The 18721-nt window shown below is 36.7% G+C and overlaps 1 protein-coding gene across 5 annotated transcripts in view; it reads right to left on the reverse strand.

Annotated features, from left to right (window-relative positions):
* ERCC6L2 (ERCC excision repair 6 like 2) overlaps positions 1-18721 on the reverse strand; it is a 143632-nt gene that overhangs the window by 1862 nt on the left and 123049 nt on the right. For 3 of the 5 annotated variants that reach the window (XM_058695487.1, XM_058695486.1, XM_058695488.1), the window contains 2 exons: positions 8933-9114; positions 79-2617 (listed from right to left, as the gene is read on the reverse strand). In XM_058695487.1, the coding sequence (XP_058551470.1) occupies positions 1645-2617; positions 8933-9114 (1155 nt within the window). In that variant the 3' untranslated portion in view covers positions 79-1644. Of the gene's footprint in view, positions 1-78; positions 2618-4299; positions 4506-8932; positions 9115-18721 lie in introns of those variants that run through there. The other 2 variants (XM_058695490.1, XM_058695491.1) reach the window with 2 other exon arrangements.

The raw sequence follows: 18721 nt of genomic DNA on the forward strand, positions 1-18721 counted from the left end.
GTGAAACTCAGCATCTGATAAATCTGAACACAACTCAGCTGCAAGTAGGATAAAAAAAAGATGAATCTAAAGCAATGATTTGCAAGCTGTGATTTTCAATCATTAATGGGTTGTAAAATCAATTCAGTGGGTTATGAGAGCATTAAAAACCACACATACACAAGAGCCAAAAGAGCAAATTCCTACACATCTTTTCTAGATCAAAGTACAACTGCATGCCTTACAGGTAAATACTCTTTCATAAACATTTTATTTCATCACATATATGTACTAACACGTATGTACTAAGTCATGACATAAAATATACTTCACAGCCCTCAACCACATCACATTGAAAAACATATTTGGTTATTCAGTCTCTTAAAAGATTTGTTTCTTTGTTTTCGTTTTGTTTTGTTTTTCCATTTCTGAGCCATGGCTCCCCACTGCAATGGCTGGGTACTCTGAAGCTCTCCCCGCTCAACACAACAACAATTTATGGTGCTCTTAGTACCACCATTTCCTGGTTCGCTGCTATTTTCTATTTTTCCTCCTCTATTTTTCCACAGCTCCAGGAGCTCAACTTAAGGGAATTGCCACTGGGCATCTGAATGTGGATCAGGTCCCTGCTGCCATGTGCCAGGCATGATGCCAGGGGCTCTATACACATGACTCTTTACAGATATGGTTCCTTATCTTTCACCCGTAGCAGTATCTCACCTATCCCTCTCGAGGCACTGGCACAGGACACATAGGGACTGAGGGAATGTTTCCACGTAAATGAATTCAACAATAAGCACATTCTGTTGATTGTAAACCACATAAATTCAATTCAGCAAAAGAGAATAGTTTCAAATAAAATGTTTCCTCATTTCTCCATACTTAATACAAAAGTACTATACAAAGCTTAATTTGTATTGATTAAATCCTAATTGTTGTATAAAAAGTTGAGGCATTGGTGTTCTGTGGCTACTGGTAGTAGTTATATTACTTCGGTGTCGTATCTCATATAGTATAGTTATACAACATTAACCCTTTGATTTTGAGCAGTTATAAACTTATTTTAACACAACATCATATATTCATTACTAGTTATTACTCTCACCTAAAATAATTTAGCAATAGTACATGATACTGAGGGAAAAGGAAAACAGTTAACTTAATACTTTTCTAAATGCTAGTAAGAAAGAAACACATCAACGCACACCTGATTTGGGGGATGACCATAACTCGGCCTGTGACTTCAAATGGAATCTGGGAAAGTAAACCAAAGGTGTTTTTAAGCTGAAAGGACACAAATGTTGAGTTCAAACCCTTAATCTTTCATATTAGGCAGTATCTACACACGAAGGTAAATGACTTATCTACAGGCACATAATTACACAGTAAGAGAGATGTCCAAGGTCTCCTGATAACAAATCTAGACTTTCTCTATTTCATAACAGAGGTTCATACATACTATAATACAATCATATTTTTAAAAGATCAAATCAGATATCAAGGAAAACAAATCCATCATAACCTTTTAGGCTAAAAAAACCCTAGAGCAAGAGTTTAATAAAAATGCATGACAGCTGTGTTCAAGATAACATAGTGTGGAATACAGTGTTGTAAACATGGATGGCAGAAGTTCATGGTGACAGTAATTCACTGTGTGTTTATGCATTAGTTTTGTGCATTAGTTGTGTTTTCATCTGTATCACTTAAGCTAAATTTTTTCCACAAAAATTTCTCATTTGATTTCCAAAGCGAAGTTTCCAGCTCCTCTTTCCTTTTGGAGGATGCGGCAAGGGGCACTTTTTCACATAGAGTCTCTATCACTGCCAAGTCAGTGAGTTTACTAAGGCTGTCGTCATTCTGTTCATTCAAGATGTCCCAGAAATCTTTTGGTCTCTGTTTTGCTTTCTCCATGGGCCCTGAAAGAACTTTCTTTGGCAGTTGTGTGGGACTGTTCCCATAACTATTAAAGAGGTCATCAAGAATAGATGTGTCGCCAAGTAAGCCTACCACAGAAGTGTTTCCTAACACTGGATTTTCTACCTTCTTGTTTTCCACTTTGAAAAGGGGTCCGTTTCTTGAAATGCCTGTTCTTGTTGGGTTTTGTTGCTCTTTCATAGTATATTCTAATTTTTCTAACTCATATGCTTCAGACTTACTGTTCAGGGAACAGGATACTACAGTATCTTTGGATGCTTGGCTGTTTTTTCCATTGTCAGTCTCTTGGGTAGAGCTCATACGTGATTTGGTAGTCTCTCCGTCATTAGAAAGTACCTGTTCCCTATGGGAACCGTGAGTTTGAAACTCAATGGATTTTTCTTTATATATTTTTGGGCTGCAAATTTGAGAAACTCTTTTGGGAGAATCTTTAAGTGCCAAAGTTGCAGAATCTGACAGGCCTTCTTTTATAAGAGATTCTGTTTTTTCAGATTTATTCCTGACTCTCTCTCTTTTCCGACAGGAAGTTTTAATGCATTCTGAAGCAAAATCCACAAAAAATTCTTTTACCTCCGGATACTGAGAAGCATAAAAGTCTTTTAGCATTTTCTGTCGTTCTTCTGATGTAGCATTAGTTATATTTTTAGCAAATTCCTTTACAGAAGGCAAGTTAAAATAAGAAGCCATTTCTTCAAATTGTTTTCTGAAGATTTAATGAACAAAAGCAGTAGTTATTTTTATTATTTTATTTTTAAAGAACTCACCATCAGTGATATTAAAAAAAGACACAAAGCAATGTTCAGTTGATCCCTGAACAACACAGGTGTTAGGTTTCCCTGTGTAGTCAAAAATCTGAATATAACTTTTGACTTTCCCCCAAATTAGCCTACTGTTGACCAGAAGCCTTATTGATAATGTAGAGAGTCAACTAATACATATTTTGTATGTTACATATATTATATATACTGTATCCTTACAATAAAGTAAGCTAGAGAAAAGAAAATGTTGTTGAGAAAATCACAAGGAAGAAAAAATATATTTGCAGTACTGTATTTACTGGAAGAAAATCTGCTAGTAAGTGGACCCACATAGTTCAAACCTGTGTTGTCCAAGGGTCAACTGTAATCTTATTCATTTAGTATATATTAACTTAATTCCATAATGAAAATGCATTTTATACTAGCAGAATGTGACCTCTTTCCTTATGCTAGTGAAAAAAAATTCTAGTTCATGAAATCACCAGCTTTTGAAGTTATTTTGATTTATACTATTAGGCATTTCCTGGGAATGATGGGATCCCAGCATGCTGCTCCTCCAGTCAGCCAACTTACGGCTGACATGAGAATCATAATTTATATAATCTGTCTGAAAATCTATATTGCATTCAAGTCCTATGAAATAAAATTGTCAAAAAAAGGTCTTAATGAAAAAGAGAAAATTCTGAAAAATAAAGGGATTTTTTTCTTCTCTCCTTTTTTCCCTTCTTCCACAAATACAACAAAGAAATTTCATACAACTTTTTGATGATCCTAAAGGAAAATTCTAAACTGATAAACCTAGATTCTTTCTTCCCCCAACTGGCCTGCCTTGAGTATAGACAGCTAAACTAAGAAATGAGATGCCATTTAAAGGAGTGAGTTTTACTCTTAGTATAAGATACTAACAAAAGCTGTTGTATTCATGTGTGAGAAAATGGACCTTCCAGAACCCTGGCAAGACAGAGGCAGAAAGATTGTTTCACAACCCTGGACACCAGACTGTGCTCCTTTACCCAGGTGAGGGTGCTATGGACTGAACTGCAACACCCTCAAATTCATTATGTTGAAGCCCTAAACCGCAGTCTGACTATATGGAGATAGGGCCTTTAGAAGGTAATTAAGGTTAAATGAGGTCATAAGAAGCCATCAGAAATATCTTTCTTGGCCAAGAGAGGACACAGTGAGGTCACCATCTGCAAGTCAGGAGAGCCCTCACCAGGAGCCAAATCAGCTGGCACCCTGATCTTCAACTTCCCAGGCTCTAGACCTGTGAGAAGTAACTTTCTATTGTTTAAGCCCCAGTCTATACTATTTTGCTATGGCAGATGGAGCAAAGACAGAGTGTATTGCTTTGCTGATGCTGAGTTGGGCCACGAATCAGGAGAGCTCAGTGTTTGTAAACATTCTTTCAAAAAAAGCCAGATGGTGTTGTAACACATGATTAAAAGTACCAAAGTTTTAGAATTATGTTTATATTTGATATAGTTCCTTAAAACATTCATTTATACATTCAGCAAACATTTATAGATCCTCTATGTGCTAGGCACCATAGAGTTATACAGCAGTGAACAGCCGACCACCATATTCTTCAAGGAGTTTATAGTCAAGCTGGAGGAGACAGACACATGAAAACCAAACCAGAAGAGAGTGATAAATCCCACTACAGATGAAATACAGGGCCCTGTGGGTTCCCACAGAAGGGGTACCTGAGCCAGTGATGGATCATGGGTAAGGTAGCAGGGAAGGCTTCTCTGGTGTCACCAGTCAGGCAAGGGTAAGTGAGGAAACTGTCCAGGGAACGGGGAACATGCACAGGCCCACTTCAGAGAGAACCTGGTACACAGAGGGGCAGGAGAAATTGCCAAGGAAGAGGCTGACTATCATGAAGGGTCCGTATGTCAATTTCAAAAGTTTGAATTTTATCCTGCACACACAACAGAGAATCCTGAGGGTAAAATAATGATTTATTTGTAATGTATGTAATTTGGAGCTTTAAAGCCACTATTATTTTGCTGCTCAGGCCAGGTTATGTCAAGTTTGTGTTTCCTGTGATTTTAGTGGCATCCATCATGCATGCTCATGACTTTTGTGGCTTCAGATGAGCACCCTGCCTTCTAGTCCTCTTCACTGCACTGGTCCTCTTCACTGTTCCAAGTCCAGATATTATCTATGCCTGAGCAACAGCCACTCTTACTGCCAAGAGAATATTTAATAACACAAATACAAGCTTCCAAATTTCTGTCCTGGAAATTGCCAATGTTCTTGTTGGAAAGCAACAAGCACGTTCTTAAAAGGTTCCAGTTTTTACTTCATATGAAGTAATGAGGTATTATTTTGTTTATTAATCATCTCCAAATCCATTTTCATGGCCTTTCTAATAAATATTTGTGCTGCGAAGATTAAGTTATTGGCAAAGTTACAGGCTGATGTCTTATTTATCCAAGACTTGGTGGTGTCTCAGCAGCTGCCAGAATACTTCACCTTTGCTGTGCTGACCTCACTCAGAATCTTACAATTCTGTCCCTTTTGGGAGGAGAGCTTCTGACCCCATGTTATACCAGTAGTATGCAAGTAAATTAGGCTGGGAGGTTGTCCTTTACAGGATGAATATGATTGATTATAATTCATTTTATTTTTGCTTTCTAACTTGCTTTCATAATTCTTGGTCTTTAAAAGAATTTTCTCTAAGTATTTAAGGAAGGTACACTCAGGAGGTATAAACCAGCCACTTTGTAAGGAAAATTTAATAAACTAAAGTAGACACTCATAAGTCACTAGAAGAAAGAAAAAAAAAAGGAAATCAAAGACAGGTATATTTTAGCAAATATATCCAGAGTAGTTGTGTGTCATGTATATAATTCAAGTTCTCTTCCCTTTTCATGAGAACTGAGGGAAAATGGTGGGACACAGCTAGGTTATCTTCTTTTTGCCTGAGCTTTCTTAAGTGAAGGGAGGACTGAAACTTCATTCCGATGACCTGACGGCCACAGCGGGTACGGATTCGTGATTCTCGTAAAGGAGGATGATTAGTGGGAAAGATGTGTCAGCAGTTCTGACATCGATCCCTAGGTCAGAGGTTGGCATTCTAATATTAGTCTTTCACTTAGCCTAAGGCATTTATTCCCTGGGATGGGCAGAGAAGAAAGTGAGAGAAGAAAAATCTAATCATTTGTTAATAGTTTTATTTTTATATACAGTGCTAACGGAGATAAAGACACTTGTGCTCCTTAAAAACTGGTAAAATCCATTATGGTCTGCCTCTGAACAAAATAATTGCCCAAAGCAAATTACCCCAAATTTGCCCAGAATCATCATTGTAAGTCTATTTATGAGGAGAGATGCTACTGTAGCATGTAGGGTGTTTGCCTTTCTGGGCAATGGTGGGTAGCTGAGAGCCACACTCTAGCCTACCACACCAGCACCCAAGGGCTGAGGAGCTACCAAACCCGTGAGGAAAGAACTTGGAACAGGGAGAACCATCACCATTTGCCCATTGTCTGCAGGGGCCTTCAGGGTCAATTCAACCATGCCTTTCATCCCTGCTTAGCTCAGTCACTACTCCTCTGTCACCTGTAACAGGTGTACCAGGCCTTTTCCTGGTCCTAGTCTCTTCCTCCCCAATCTAATCGAATCCCTCACCCTTCTAGATCATTCCTCAGCCCCTGGAATGAGGCTATGCTCTACCAACTCCCCTGTTCTTCTCCCCAGATGGTCCCTCTATCCCCTCATGATGCCACCTCCTCCCATACGGCCCTCACAAGATAAGGCTCTTATACCTCACATCTTAAACCTCAGGGTTTATGCTTCACATATGCTGCTTCCAGACCATTTTTTTTTCTTAAAGATTCCTTTCCCTTTTGCAGGTTTATGCTATCCTGCTAATCCATTCTTTCCCTCAATTTGTCAACTGACCTCTTAGTTGCTTCCTCCTAGTGACTGAACTCATGATCAATCCTGTTTCCTTTCCCATCTCCTGCCATCACTCTTGATAACACCAACATCCATGTGGATGGCCCATGTAACTCCAACTCCTAGCCCACCAATTTCTTTACCACCATCCCTCACTCCCCAAGACTCAACAGAATGTCAGGTCCCTATTCCTAAGGACATATACTGCCATTGTCATTACCATTAATTGCACAACCTGCAAATCCCTGAATTTAGCCACCTCATAATCCAGCTCAACTGTTTAATTCCCCCATGACAACAATGCTGGAAGATACTTCTGACCTCATCAAGCCTCCCCTTCTTTAGCTTAGGTTCGACTTTATAATTACTCCTTTGCAAACATCTTTCAGCTTCTTTGCTTCTCTCTCCCTCCATTCTAACCCCTGATAAAACCCAGCCATCTCCCTATTCTGTGTCTGTAACTGAGCAATTGAAGCCTGGCTGAACAAAGTCTGCACAACTGCATGGATGCTTTTACTGGAATTACTCTCCAACAGGGACTTAACATGACCCATGAATTCCAGTCTCACCAAGCTTGCTGTTCTAATTGATAAATGATTTATTTCATGACTTTTCTCTCCTGAAATTTCTCTCCCTCTGATTTGATACTTTAATTCTCAGTTAATTGAGAAAATATCGCATCTATGCCCATCTTCCATCCCTCCTCTTCTGATGCCTCTCAAAGGCTAGACCTTCTTCAGTAGTCTGGATCCCACCCTCTCCTGCTCTGCAGGACTTCTGTTACCACTTCTCCAGCATGATCTCTTTTTTTCCATATTGGTTTTTTCCCTCAACACACAAATAGGTTCTACTGTCTTCCCAACTTAAAAAAATTTACCTTTGACTGCACAATGCCCTCCAACTACCGCAACTTTTCACACTCACAGAGAAGTCTCAAGATCTGCCCATCCCCTGCTTCCCACCTCACCCCGAGTCTGCCTAGGGATTTGTAGACTGCTCACATCAAGGCAGCCAGTGAGTTCTCCTGCCAGTTCTGGAAGGCACTTTTCCACTTCATCTGATTCTGGTTCTCAGCAGCATTTAATAAAATGAAGTGCTTCCTCCATTTTGAAATTTTCACTCCTCTTGGACTTCAGGACCTTATAGTGTGCCTCCTACCCAGCAGGCCACTGTCCCCTTAAGGCTCAGTCCTAGCTTCTCTTCTGTCTGTGCTGGGTTCCTAGGCTGTTCACATAACCTGTGGCTCTAAAACCATTTAAAATCTCAATGCCGATGACTTCCACATTTAGATCTCTAGTCCCCAAATCCTATTTTCATAGAACCTCAAATTTAATACAAGCAAAAGAGAACTCTTGATTTTTTTTTCAGTCCAAACTCCTAGTTTTCCCCATTTTAGTAAATCCAATCTGTTGCTCCATGGAAAAGTTAAGAGTAGTCTTGTTTTCTCTCTTTCCCAACAACCAGTCCATACCAAACTGAATTCATCCACCAAACTCTATCTCCAAGGGAACCACTCTACCGTAAACCACCATTGGCTAGTTCCTTATGGTCTTCCCTAGTCTGCTCTCTTCCACAAAGAAACTAGAGCAATATTTGAGAAACATACATCAGATCATGTTCATGCCTCAATAGCTTTGACACACCTGGGACAAAATCCAAACTCTTATCCACAACCTACAGGGCTTTGCATGCTCCAGCCCCATCTATGTCTTGGCCTTCAGCTCATGTCTTTCTGCTTGGTTTATTATGCACTAAGTACACTAGTCTTCTCTCAGTTCCTTGAGCACATCAAACCTCTTTGCTCCCTAGGGATGTCCTTAATCTAGTTCTTTGCCTGGTTATCCCTCAGGTCTCAGATGCCAACTCTGTTGCGAGGTCTTACTCTCTACCCAATAGAAAGCCATTGACCCCCCTCCAGATCACCTTATTCTCTACCAACCAGGCCTGTCCACTTCTTTCCTATAATACACCATTTTATAATTATTTATAATTTTTTTTTTTACTTTTGAAAGTTTTATGGTTTAACTCTCACTGCACTGTAAACTCTGTCCTTTTTTATCCTGTCTGTGTAAAACCTAGCACAATGCCTGAGTGCATATTAGGTGCTCAATATTCAAAGAGTAAATAAAATGCAATTAAGTGTTATATTTATCCATACAAAATGATTTCATTTTTTTATCAATTGAGGGATTAGCTTTCTAAAAACATCTAAAACATTTTGAATTTATTTTTTGAAGTATACAAATTCAGCTGCCAGGTATCGTTAAGATTCAAATTATTTGTGTATTTTATTAAGTAGCTATATTTCTTTTGAGAATAATTTTTAAAGTCCAGTGTTGCTATACACATACCTGCGGATCCCTTTTGGCGTTTCTCCGATTATAAAGGTGGTCTGGTCTGTGTGGTAGACTTTTTTCTTCTTTTGGCTTACAGGGTGTGAAATGTAAAGGGGAAATGAAATGTTTCCTTCACTTAGTTGTTGGTCTTTCTTTGAAAGTGTCAATATATCTGTCTTCATTTTTTCTTTATGTGTCTGGAAAGAGAAGGAATGCAAAACCTAAGTCTGAAAAAATAGTCGTTTTTGGTCAATGAGGAGATGGCCTTATTTTTTCCAAAACCTCTTTATAATCAAGTATATCATATTCTCTAGTTGATAACAATATGAGAGATGTTAGTTAACTTAGATTTTTAAAAAGAAGATATAGGAATAAGTTACTTTTATATATTACTTTTATATATTTCATAAATATATATTTATATTTTATATATTTTATATAAATATAAAAATTTATATTTATAAAATAAATATTTCATATAAATATATATTTTATAAATATATATATATTTATATAATATATATTTTATAAATATATATATATTTATATTTTATATATTTATGAAATATATAAAAGTAATGCCAATACTATGATGTTTCCATGGTGTCCATCATTTAAAATATATGTTAAAGAATATATCTTTCTTAAAGATATAATAAAAGTAATAGCAATAATATGATGCCTTCATTGTCAAGTTTGTTGGGATATTATATATATGCTGATATCCACAATCCCAAATGAGGATAAAAATTAATGATTATAAAAATAATGGCATAAAAGCGAGATATTTAAAATTCTTAAATCAGTAATTTCCCTCAATATTATTAATCAGATTTTTGTTATTTAATTTTACATAAGTAGCCAAACTTTAAAATAACAACAATCTTTATGTGATAGTTAAATAAGAAACCATTTTCATAAATCCTACCTTTTAATCTCTACTAGATTGCCAGAATATTTAGTGATTTTAAGATGCTAACTATAGTTGGTTGACACTATATATAGAATTATATTTATTTTACAGACTATACTTGTTGCTTGTCTAACATAAAATGTTAAAAACACTGAGTCAAGAAAAAAATAATTTTAATTATTGGTTCCAATTTCCCTGAGAAGATGGTACAGTGAATACATGGAAAGCCCCACCCCACTCCAAAATGAGAAGACTAGATACAATTTGGTAACAACAACAAAATTACATTTGAGCTCAGAAGTGAGAAAGGTAAATCTCTAGGTGCCAAAAACAAAGAAGTGGTGAATAGGAGCTGATGCTCAACAGCCCAGAGTTAGGGCCTTAAGTTATAGTTTACAGGACCCCATGTATAGAGGGGAGATGGAAATGACTGAACTCCCTGCATTAAAAGACAAAGAAACCAAAAACACAGTAGGAATTAAGAGGCTATCCAGTTTGCAAATTAAAGCTAGGAAAGTCCAAACTGGGAACACAGAAGAGAAGCAGGCTACCTTCCTATTCTAGATAGGAAGAATCACTGGAATGCCCAGCCTGTGCCATTTGTGGAATCTGATTTTGTAGCACCTGGGTGGAATGGAAAATCTAAGCTAAAAACCAACATAAAAAACTGGTCCAGAATCAGTGAAAACCATAGATCTCAATGAAGAGTGAATATAAAAACATACCATGGGAAGATTTCTATAATCCAGAGAATGCTTTTGATTCTGATGGGTGGTGGTGGCGGGGGGGTGGGGGGGGGTGGGGGGGGGTTTGGGCAAAAATTATGAAGAATATATAAAACCCACCACCATGAAAATGGGCAGAAGCAACAAGTGTGAGAATATGTATCTGAGGAATTATAGATAACAAAGCAATCTGCAAGAGACTTTAAATCATTAGCAAGTCCAGAAAGATAAAGGAAAGAATAGAATATACTAGGGCTGGTATTATATAGACAGATCTGAAAGAGCCAAACACAAACTCTAAAAAGGAAATGTGGTTTTGAAATAAAAAATAGAGATAGGAACAAACTCAAAACATGGGTTAAGCAGCAGACTAAACAGCCTTACAATGATAGTTGATAAAGTGGTAGAGAAAGAAGAGAAAGAAGACATGGCAGAAGACATACCAAAGTTTGTAAAATATTAGAAGGTAAGAACAGAGAAAACAGAAGGGATAATATAAAGACATAATGGCAGGTAACTGAAGAAGGCATGAATCCTCAAACTAAAAAGGGAAAGCAAATCTCTCGTGGGAAAAATAAAAATAAATCTGTACTTTGTTATATCACAGAGAATATCTTTAAAAACTGCCAGAAAGAAAAAACAAGATATCCCACAAAGAAATGACAATCAACCTGAAGACAGACTTCTCATGAATACCACCACCACCAGAAGACAGGAAAAAAACATGCAGACAGGAAAAAAAAAAAATATAAACTTAGAATTCTATACCCAGTTAGACTATCTTTAAAGAATTCTTTTTTTTCAGACATACATACAGGAGTTTGCTAGACACAGATTCTTGCTGATGACATAATTATTTTTCTTTTACAGGAGTTCAGTGGGATTGAAATGGCACATATAAATGAATGTGTGTAGGGAAGAGTTTTTCATTCCACAAATATTTACTGAGCACTTGTTATCTTCCTGTCACCATGCTATGCAGTTGAGAACAAAAATATTTACATATACAAAGAGGCCTTTCCCTTAAGGGACTTAAAAATGACAAGCCAATTTTTAAATTTTAAGATGGAACATTTAGTTTTTTTTTAAATAAGTCACTTATCTCTTCAACTTATTATATTTAAATTCATTTTATTGAAATAAACTGAACATTGGATAACATGTAAGATATAACTGTATGCTTTTTATTTTATTTTATTTTATTTTATTTTATTTTATTTTATTTTATTTTATTTTATTTTATTTTAAAGTGATCTCTATCTAACATGGGTACCGAACTTATGATCCGAGATCAAGATTCACGTGCTCTACACAGCCAGCCAGGCACCCTGTAGCTGTATGTTTTTTTTAGTAGCAAACCATTTCTAATGAAAATAAATTGACTTCTTATATATCTATTGTGACTCAGATGAACATAAAATGGCATAAAATGCCATAAAATGCTGAAAGTACTTTCCTTAAAGACATCATTTCTTGAATCTTAAAGCATCAACAAAGAGGAAAATGCTGACCTTTAGAGATAAATCTGTAAGAGATTTGACACACTTATTTTACCTCACAAGAAAACAGATGGATGTTATAAGTTTCTAATAAAAAGGCTCATCATCTTAAGATGATTCCCAAGAAATGATCTATTATTGTAAGGAGAGATGGTATGTTTACGTGAGGATAAGTGAAATAAACAGAAAAAGAAGGAACTGGGCCAACCAAGAACACTCCCTCCTCATATACTGCAATTTCTGAAGCCATGGAGAAATCATGCCAGACAATGGTAATTTTCAATAATTTACATGATTACTCTTGGTCTTTCTGACTCTGGCAAAGCATTACAAAGCTCACATTTTGTATGGATACATTTTTTTTTTAAGTCAGTTTTATAAATTCTTCAGGAAAATTCAGCTTTTCAACACAGGTATCAAACAGGTGGATCTTTAATTTTGCCAAGAATTCTATATTTAAAAACTTGATTGTGTTAGATAATCATTCTTTTCACACATGGGCTTAATACCCTATCCTTCATTAAAAACAAACAAAAAAAATCTATCTAGGTTCAGATAGGTTCATTTTAGTAGAGTACTTTGTACTTAAACAAGGTTGTAAACAAAATATTGTTTGTTAATTAACTTAATAAACATTTTAGTGGCCTTGTTACAAAGCTGGTTTCACTACTTTATAGTAAAATGGTATCCTTTACAATAGTGGATACAAGGAAAAAAGTTCCAAAGTTTAGTTCCAATTGCAGTGATAGTTATGCCATAAAGCAAAATTCAAGGCCTATGGCCAAGAGGAAAAGTTTCCAGATTATGTGAATTGGACTCAAACTCATTCATTACCACTTATGTCAAAGCTGTGAAGTCATATGACACTGAGGCAACACAATGAAGTAGCAACAGTTATAAAGGCTCGAGTAATGAAAAGTTCAGTAAAAAAGACTGGATTAGGAATTTAAAAGACAATACTGTCCCTCCTTAACACTAGGAGAGAGGGTGAGGTTGCTTGCTAAAGAAAGCAAAATAAATCCACTCCTCTTTCTGCTAAAGAGTAGAATGGCCAACAACTGGAATACTATGCCTGTATTTAAAAGGAAATTTTGCAATCATGACCTGAATAAGAAAGAAATGCCATTTCTGCAAAAGCCGCTAACTGTTCCTAATGTTTTCTTAAAAAGTTTCTTCAAAACTATCCATCAAGACTTGCCTTGAGGAAGTACTTCTATATTCTGTGATTCTGATGAGTTTTCCGTCATATTACAATTTATGATTATAATAATAAGGAAATATAAAGATAAGAACTTTGTACATTGTATTGTATAAATATTTCTGCTAAGTATTTTAGAAAGCTTGACACTATTAGAGTATAATTTATAACTTAGTAATTGCTACATTCATGATTATTTGCCTAAGTTATTGGGTATTGTTAGGTGTTTCTACTATAGTGTTTTTCAAATTCGATTTGTGGAATCTTTATTAAAAATAAAATCTAGTAAGTGGTTTACCCCTAGGAAATGTAAAAATATAGTTAAAAATTCATTTGATGATGAGATTAGTTGAATGGAAATGGGGGGATACTTAAGAAGAAGCTGGATTTATCAGAGAATTCTGAAATAATCATTCTAATCTATGGGTGGTAATATGTCTTCCTCCTTCGGACATACACATACTATATGCAGCCATCAGTTGAGAACTGAAAAAGTAAAGGAAAAACTGTCCCCCTTCAGACCACAGTTAACCAGGGCTAAAAAGGTAAAAGATAGGCTATGTCTGATTATGGTAAATCCTAATCTCATTCATATAAATAAGAATTTAAACACATGATATGCTGTTTTTACAAAAATAATGATTTATTATTAAAACTAAAGTTCATAAATATAAAAATTGTTTAATTCAGTTAAAACATTAAGTATATATCATTTCGGTAAAGGATAATTGTTCTAATATATTTTGGCCAAAATAGTCTCCTCATCTATTCACAGTTAAATGCTTAACTTGGAAATGGCTCACTTCAAAGACTTTATGAATATCACCTTTGATTTAATTTTCATGAAGTTATAAAATCATTATTGATTTTTTCTGATTTGTCTGTAAATTGTGTTTGAAAATATATCATAAAAATTACTACTTAAAAATGTACAGGGGTGCTTGGGTGGCTGAAGCATCCAACTCTTGATTTCGGTTCAGGTCATGATCTTACAGTTTGTGGGGTCATGCCCCTGTGTAGGGCTCTGCACTGACAGCACGGAACCTGCTTAGGACTCTCTCTCTCCCTCTCTCTGCCCTTCCTTTTGCGCATGGGCAAATATGCACGTGTGGGTGCACTCTTTCTCCAAAAAAACAAAAAAATATATAAAAAATGTATTTTGTATACATGTATACATGTATACATGTATGTATATTTTGTAAAAAATATAAAAAAATGTACAATGTATACATTCTACAAAATAAAACGTATAATTATTTTAAATTATAAAAGATCTACATTAGGATTATAGTGAATAAGAGAGCACTTTTGTAGGGAAAAATTCCTTCTTCTAGAGTAGCCCAAATGAATCCACAGTAGACCTAAGCAACTGTATATAATTCTGTATAATTTATTTCTTACTGAGAAGTTTTAGGTTTATGTTGGTTCTATGAGGAAAGTTCCTTATCTTACTCATTGCTCTAAAGATCAATAGTAAGAAAGATTCAAATAACTTTTGATAATACTCTTTTGCCTTTGAAGCAAAATTCTGTGTTTCAAGGCATTAGATCTAAGCCGAGTTACATTACTTTAAATGAAATAAGAGTTATTTTTTGAAAGGCAAAACTAAAAAGGAGATAAAGTATATATGGATTTTCAATATGAAAGTAAGAAAAAATAAAACTGACTCTTAAAAAGTTTAAAGATAGCAATCTTTACTGTCAATGTGCTGAGAAAAAAAAAAGAATATTCCTCTTACCTCACAGCCATATGATTACATTAGCATGTTTCTATTTGCTATGTAGGAAATCTATCTTTATGTACTAGGAAGTTTCACTGGGAATAGTGCAGAGAATGTTTAAGTTAAAAAAACAACAACAAACTTTTCTACTAACAGTCTTTGAGGTAAAAAAAAACACAACAACTTTGGAGGTAAATTACTGAAGAACTGTAGAGAGCACCTAGATAGGAATAGCAAGGAAATGAGCAGAGCTGATGGGGATCAATCTGTCCTATAGCCACCTACCTGTAACAAGTGGGGGCAAGAAACAGAACAATCCAGGAGAGTGAGTTTCAAAAGGAATCATGAACAGCCTCCAATTCCCATTTTAGCAAGAGAAATATTATTGTAATTTCTGCCATCTTTTTTTTAAAGTATTGATTGATTGATTGATTGATTTTAATATGAAATTTATTGTCAAATTGGTTTCCATACAACATCCAGTGCTCATCCCAACAGGTGTCCTCCTCAATGCCCATCACCCACTTTCCCCTGCCTCCCACCCCACATCAACCCTTAGTTTATTCTGTTTTTAAGAGTGTCTTACGGTTTGCCTCCCTCCCTCTCTTTTTTTTTTTCCTTCCCCTCCCCCATGGTCTTCTGTTAAGTTTCTCAGGATCCACATAAGAGTGAAAACGTATGGTATCTTTCTCTGTATGGCTTATTTCACTTAGCGTAACACGCTCCAGTTCCATCCACGTTGCTACAAAAGGCCATATTTCATTCTTTCTCATTGCCAAGTAGTACTCCACCGTGTATATAAACCACAATTTCTTTATCCATTCAAATAATCCAGTGAAGAAATCTGCCATCTTTCTAAAGCTCCTCAGGGCTAATTCCTGGAGACGCAGCCAGAGCCAATGCAGACACTGCGACTCTTCCTCCCCTGCTCATCTATCCATACCCTCCACGGAGGAAGCCTGGACAGGGATAAGGTACAATGCAGAACAGCCTCATAGGATGGGTAGCCTTACCATAGTGGGCCACTGGGAATTATGGAAAAGTTTTATTAAGCAATTTTAGAATGGCTCTGTCTGCTAAGCTGGTCTCTCCAAAAAACACCCTGTAGAACATATACCAGAACAAGGAGCAAGAGATATGTAATAGACACATTCACTGTTTTGTTTTGTTTTGTTTTTCCCCCATAACCAGATGTTTAGGTTTGATTAGTCATTGACAAAACTGGAAAGAGAGAGACTTTCAAAGGGATTGGAAGGTCCTGATGGCTTGGACCCACTGAGAAGCCTGAGTTTGGATTCTAAGATCACCAGAGTATCTGCCCATTATAGGAAAGCTCTTGGTCTACACCTTGTTCCTGAGAATGGCACAGAGCCTCACAAGCCACTCTACAGTCACTGCCATGTGTGGGTGTTGGTGCACCGTGTAGCCACAGGTCCTCACAGTGTCCTGATCACACCAACTTTGCCATAAAGACTAGAAAAAGAAAAAATCAGTGTTCTTTTTTTTCTTCATTCAATCTTAAATAGTGAAGTCTGAGAGGCAGCAATGCTTTTGTTTACACATCTGTTCAAACAAAAGATTAAAAAAGAAATCTCCCTTTGGGTAAGGGCCAAACTCTATAAACACATAAGAAGTCATAAACTTCTTTGTCTTTGCAAAGCAGGGAATCAGGAGTACTATAAAAATATATAGCACATATAAATACATTCATTCAAATGGCATCTGAGTGTCTAAAAGGACAAAAACTTTTAAGGGTCTTTGCACAGGTGTGAAAAAGCTCCTATCCTGAAAGTAATCATTCAAGATTTTTGCCTGGAGGTAGGAAATATTCCTGTAAATGCAGTTTTCCAATATTCAGGAAAGCCTAAGGCAACTATGAGCTACTCCTGAATTGTCTTTACTCATCCTCTGGTTGAAAGCCAGGTGGTTAGAGGACCCACCACAAATACATATTAAAGTCAAATTTTCTGCATGTTTAAAAATGACATTCAAATCTGAAAAAAAAAAAACCCACTTAGATTCAAATCCAAAATCTTTTTGGGGGGGTTGTTATTGCCATTCTGCTTTACTCCTGGAAAAAGTAATAGTTACAATCCAGCTATATCTATGTATCTCTACCTGTATCTATATCTCTCTATATTTTTAATAGTATTTTGCTTTCTAAGTGAGTCACAACAGAACAACTTTATAATGGCTGTCCTGAGCCTAGGTTCCTTTTTTATCCACAACAGTCCATTTCTCATTATCTGATAGATGTATATATCTAACCCTGGGAGAACAGGTGAGTATTATGGGGCATGCAGCACACACTGCAAACAGAAATAGAAAAGCCCCATCTCCTTGGGATCTGTGACCCTGAAGACACTGCCAGAACAGTCATCTGTGGGAACAGGCCAGGTGAGACAGTGGCAGTCAGAGCACTGGACTCAGCACCTTGGGCCCTAGGGTCCAGAGGAAACTGGGGAAGTTTTGTTAACTTTTTGAGCCTCATTACCCTGGGGGATAATGAGTGATTTCGGGATCAGGACCTAAGGGGGTAGGAATTTGGATCAGGGACTCCCATTGGTCTCTTTCATATTTAAAATTCACAATTCTGGGGCGCCTGGGTGGTTCAGTTGGTTGAGCATCTGACTTCGGCTCAGGTCATGACCTCACTGCTCATGAGTTGGAGTCCTATGCTGGGCTCTATGCTGACAGCTCAGAGCTTGGAGGCTGCTTTGGATTCTGTGTCTCCCTCTCTCCCTCTGCCCCTCCTCTGCTTGTGTTCTCTCTTTCAAAAATAAACATTAAAAAAAACAAAATAAAATTCACAGTTCTAGCAGTCCTTATAAGATCTTGAGAAAGTAGTAATCAGTAGGTCCTTAGCATCTTGTAGCCCTGACAGTTTCAAATCTTTATATGTATTACTTGCATTATGGTAAAACTTTATCTAAAGACCATTTGAAGGTCCTGTACTTAATATTAATAATACTTGGTATGTGAAAAGATCACAGAAGGTGGTGCTGATGGAAAAATATTTAAAGAAAGCCTTCCTTGGCCCTACCTGCCTTTTCAGCAGCTGGCATTTCCCACAGGGAGCTTAGGCTCCTCCCTTGCTTCCTTCAGGCCTCTGGCTGGAGTTAAGGCTTCTAAATGTAGGCTGACAAAGCCACCAATGGTTCTCTAGCATCTTGGGAAGATCATTTCAAGCATGTCCCAAATGAGAGACATTGCAATTAGCTGTGATGTTTGATGCAGATTATTATTAATAATAAAGCACTGAAATTTGATTATTATTAATAATAAAGTACTGAAATTAGCAAATTAGAGTGGATTCTGTATGGCCACATCATTCTGATGTGCCTTCTTGAATCCTGTAGAAAAGGAAGTAAAGCTTTTACACAGAGAAAGGCCAATTAAAAGTATATCCCACTAGAAGTGAATTTAATGATCAGGATCCTCTCTTCATATGGTCCAAGATGGCAGTTCTGAAACTATGGGTCTTAAAACCTCTTTACACTTTAAAAATTATTAAGGACCCCAAAGAGCTTTTGTTTGTGTGTGTTTTACCTATTAAACATTCAAAAATAGGGGCACCTGGGTGGCTCAGTCGGTTAAGCGTCTGACTTCAGCTCAGGTCATGATTTCACAGTCCGTGAGTTCGAGCCCCGCGTCGGGCTCTGTGCTGACAGCTCAGAGCCTGGAGCCTGCTTTGGATTCTGTGTCTCCCTGTCTCTCTGACCCTCCCCATTCATGCTCTGTCTCTCTCT

The sequence above is a fragment of the Neofelis nebulosa genome, chromosome 12 (genome assembly GCF_028018385.1).
Source record: "Neofelis nebulosa isolate mNeoNeb1 chromosome 12, mNeoNeb1.pri, whole genome shotgun sequence".
Lineage (NCBI taxonomy): Eukaryota > Metazoa > Chordata > Mammalia > Carnivora > Felidae > Neofelis > Neofelis nebulosa.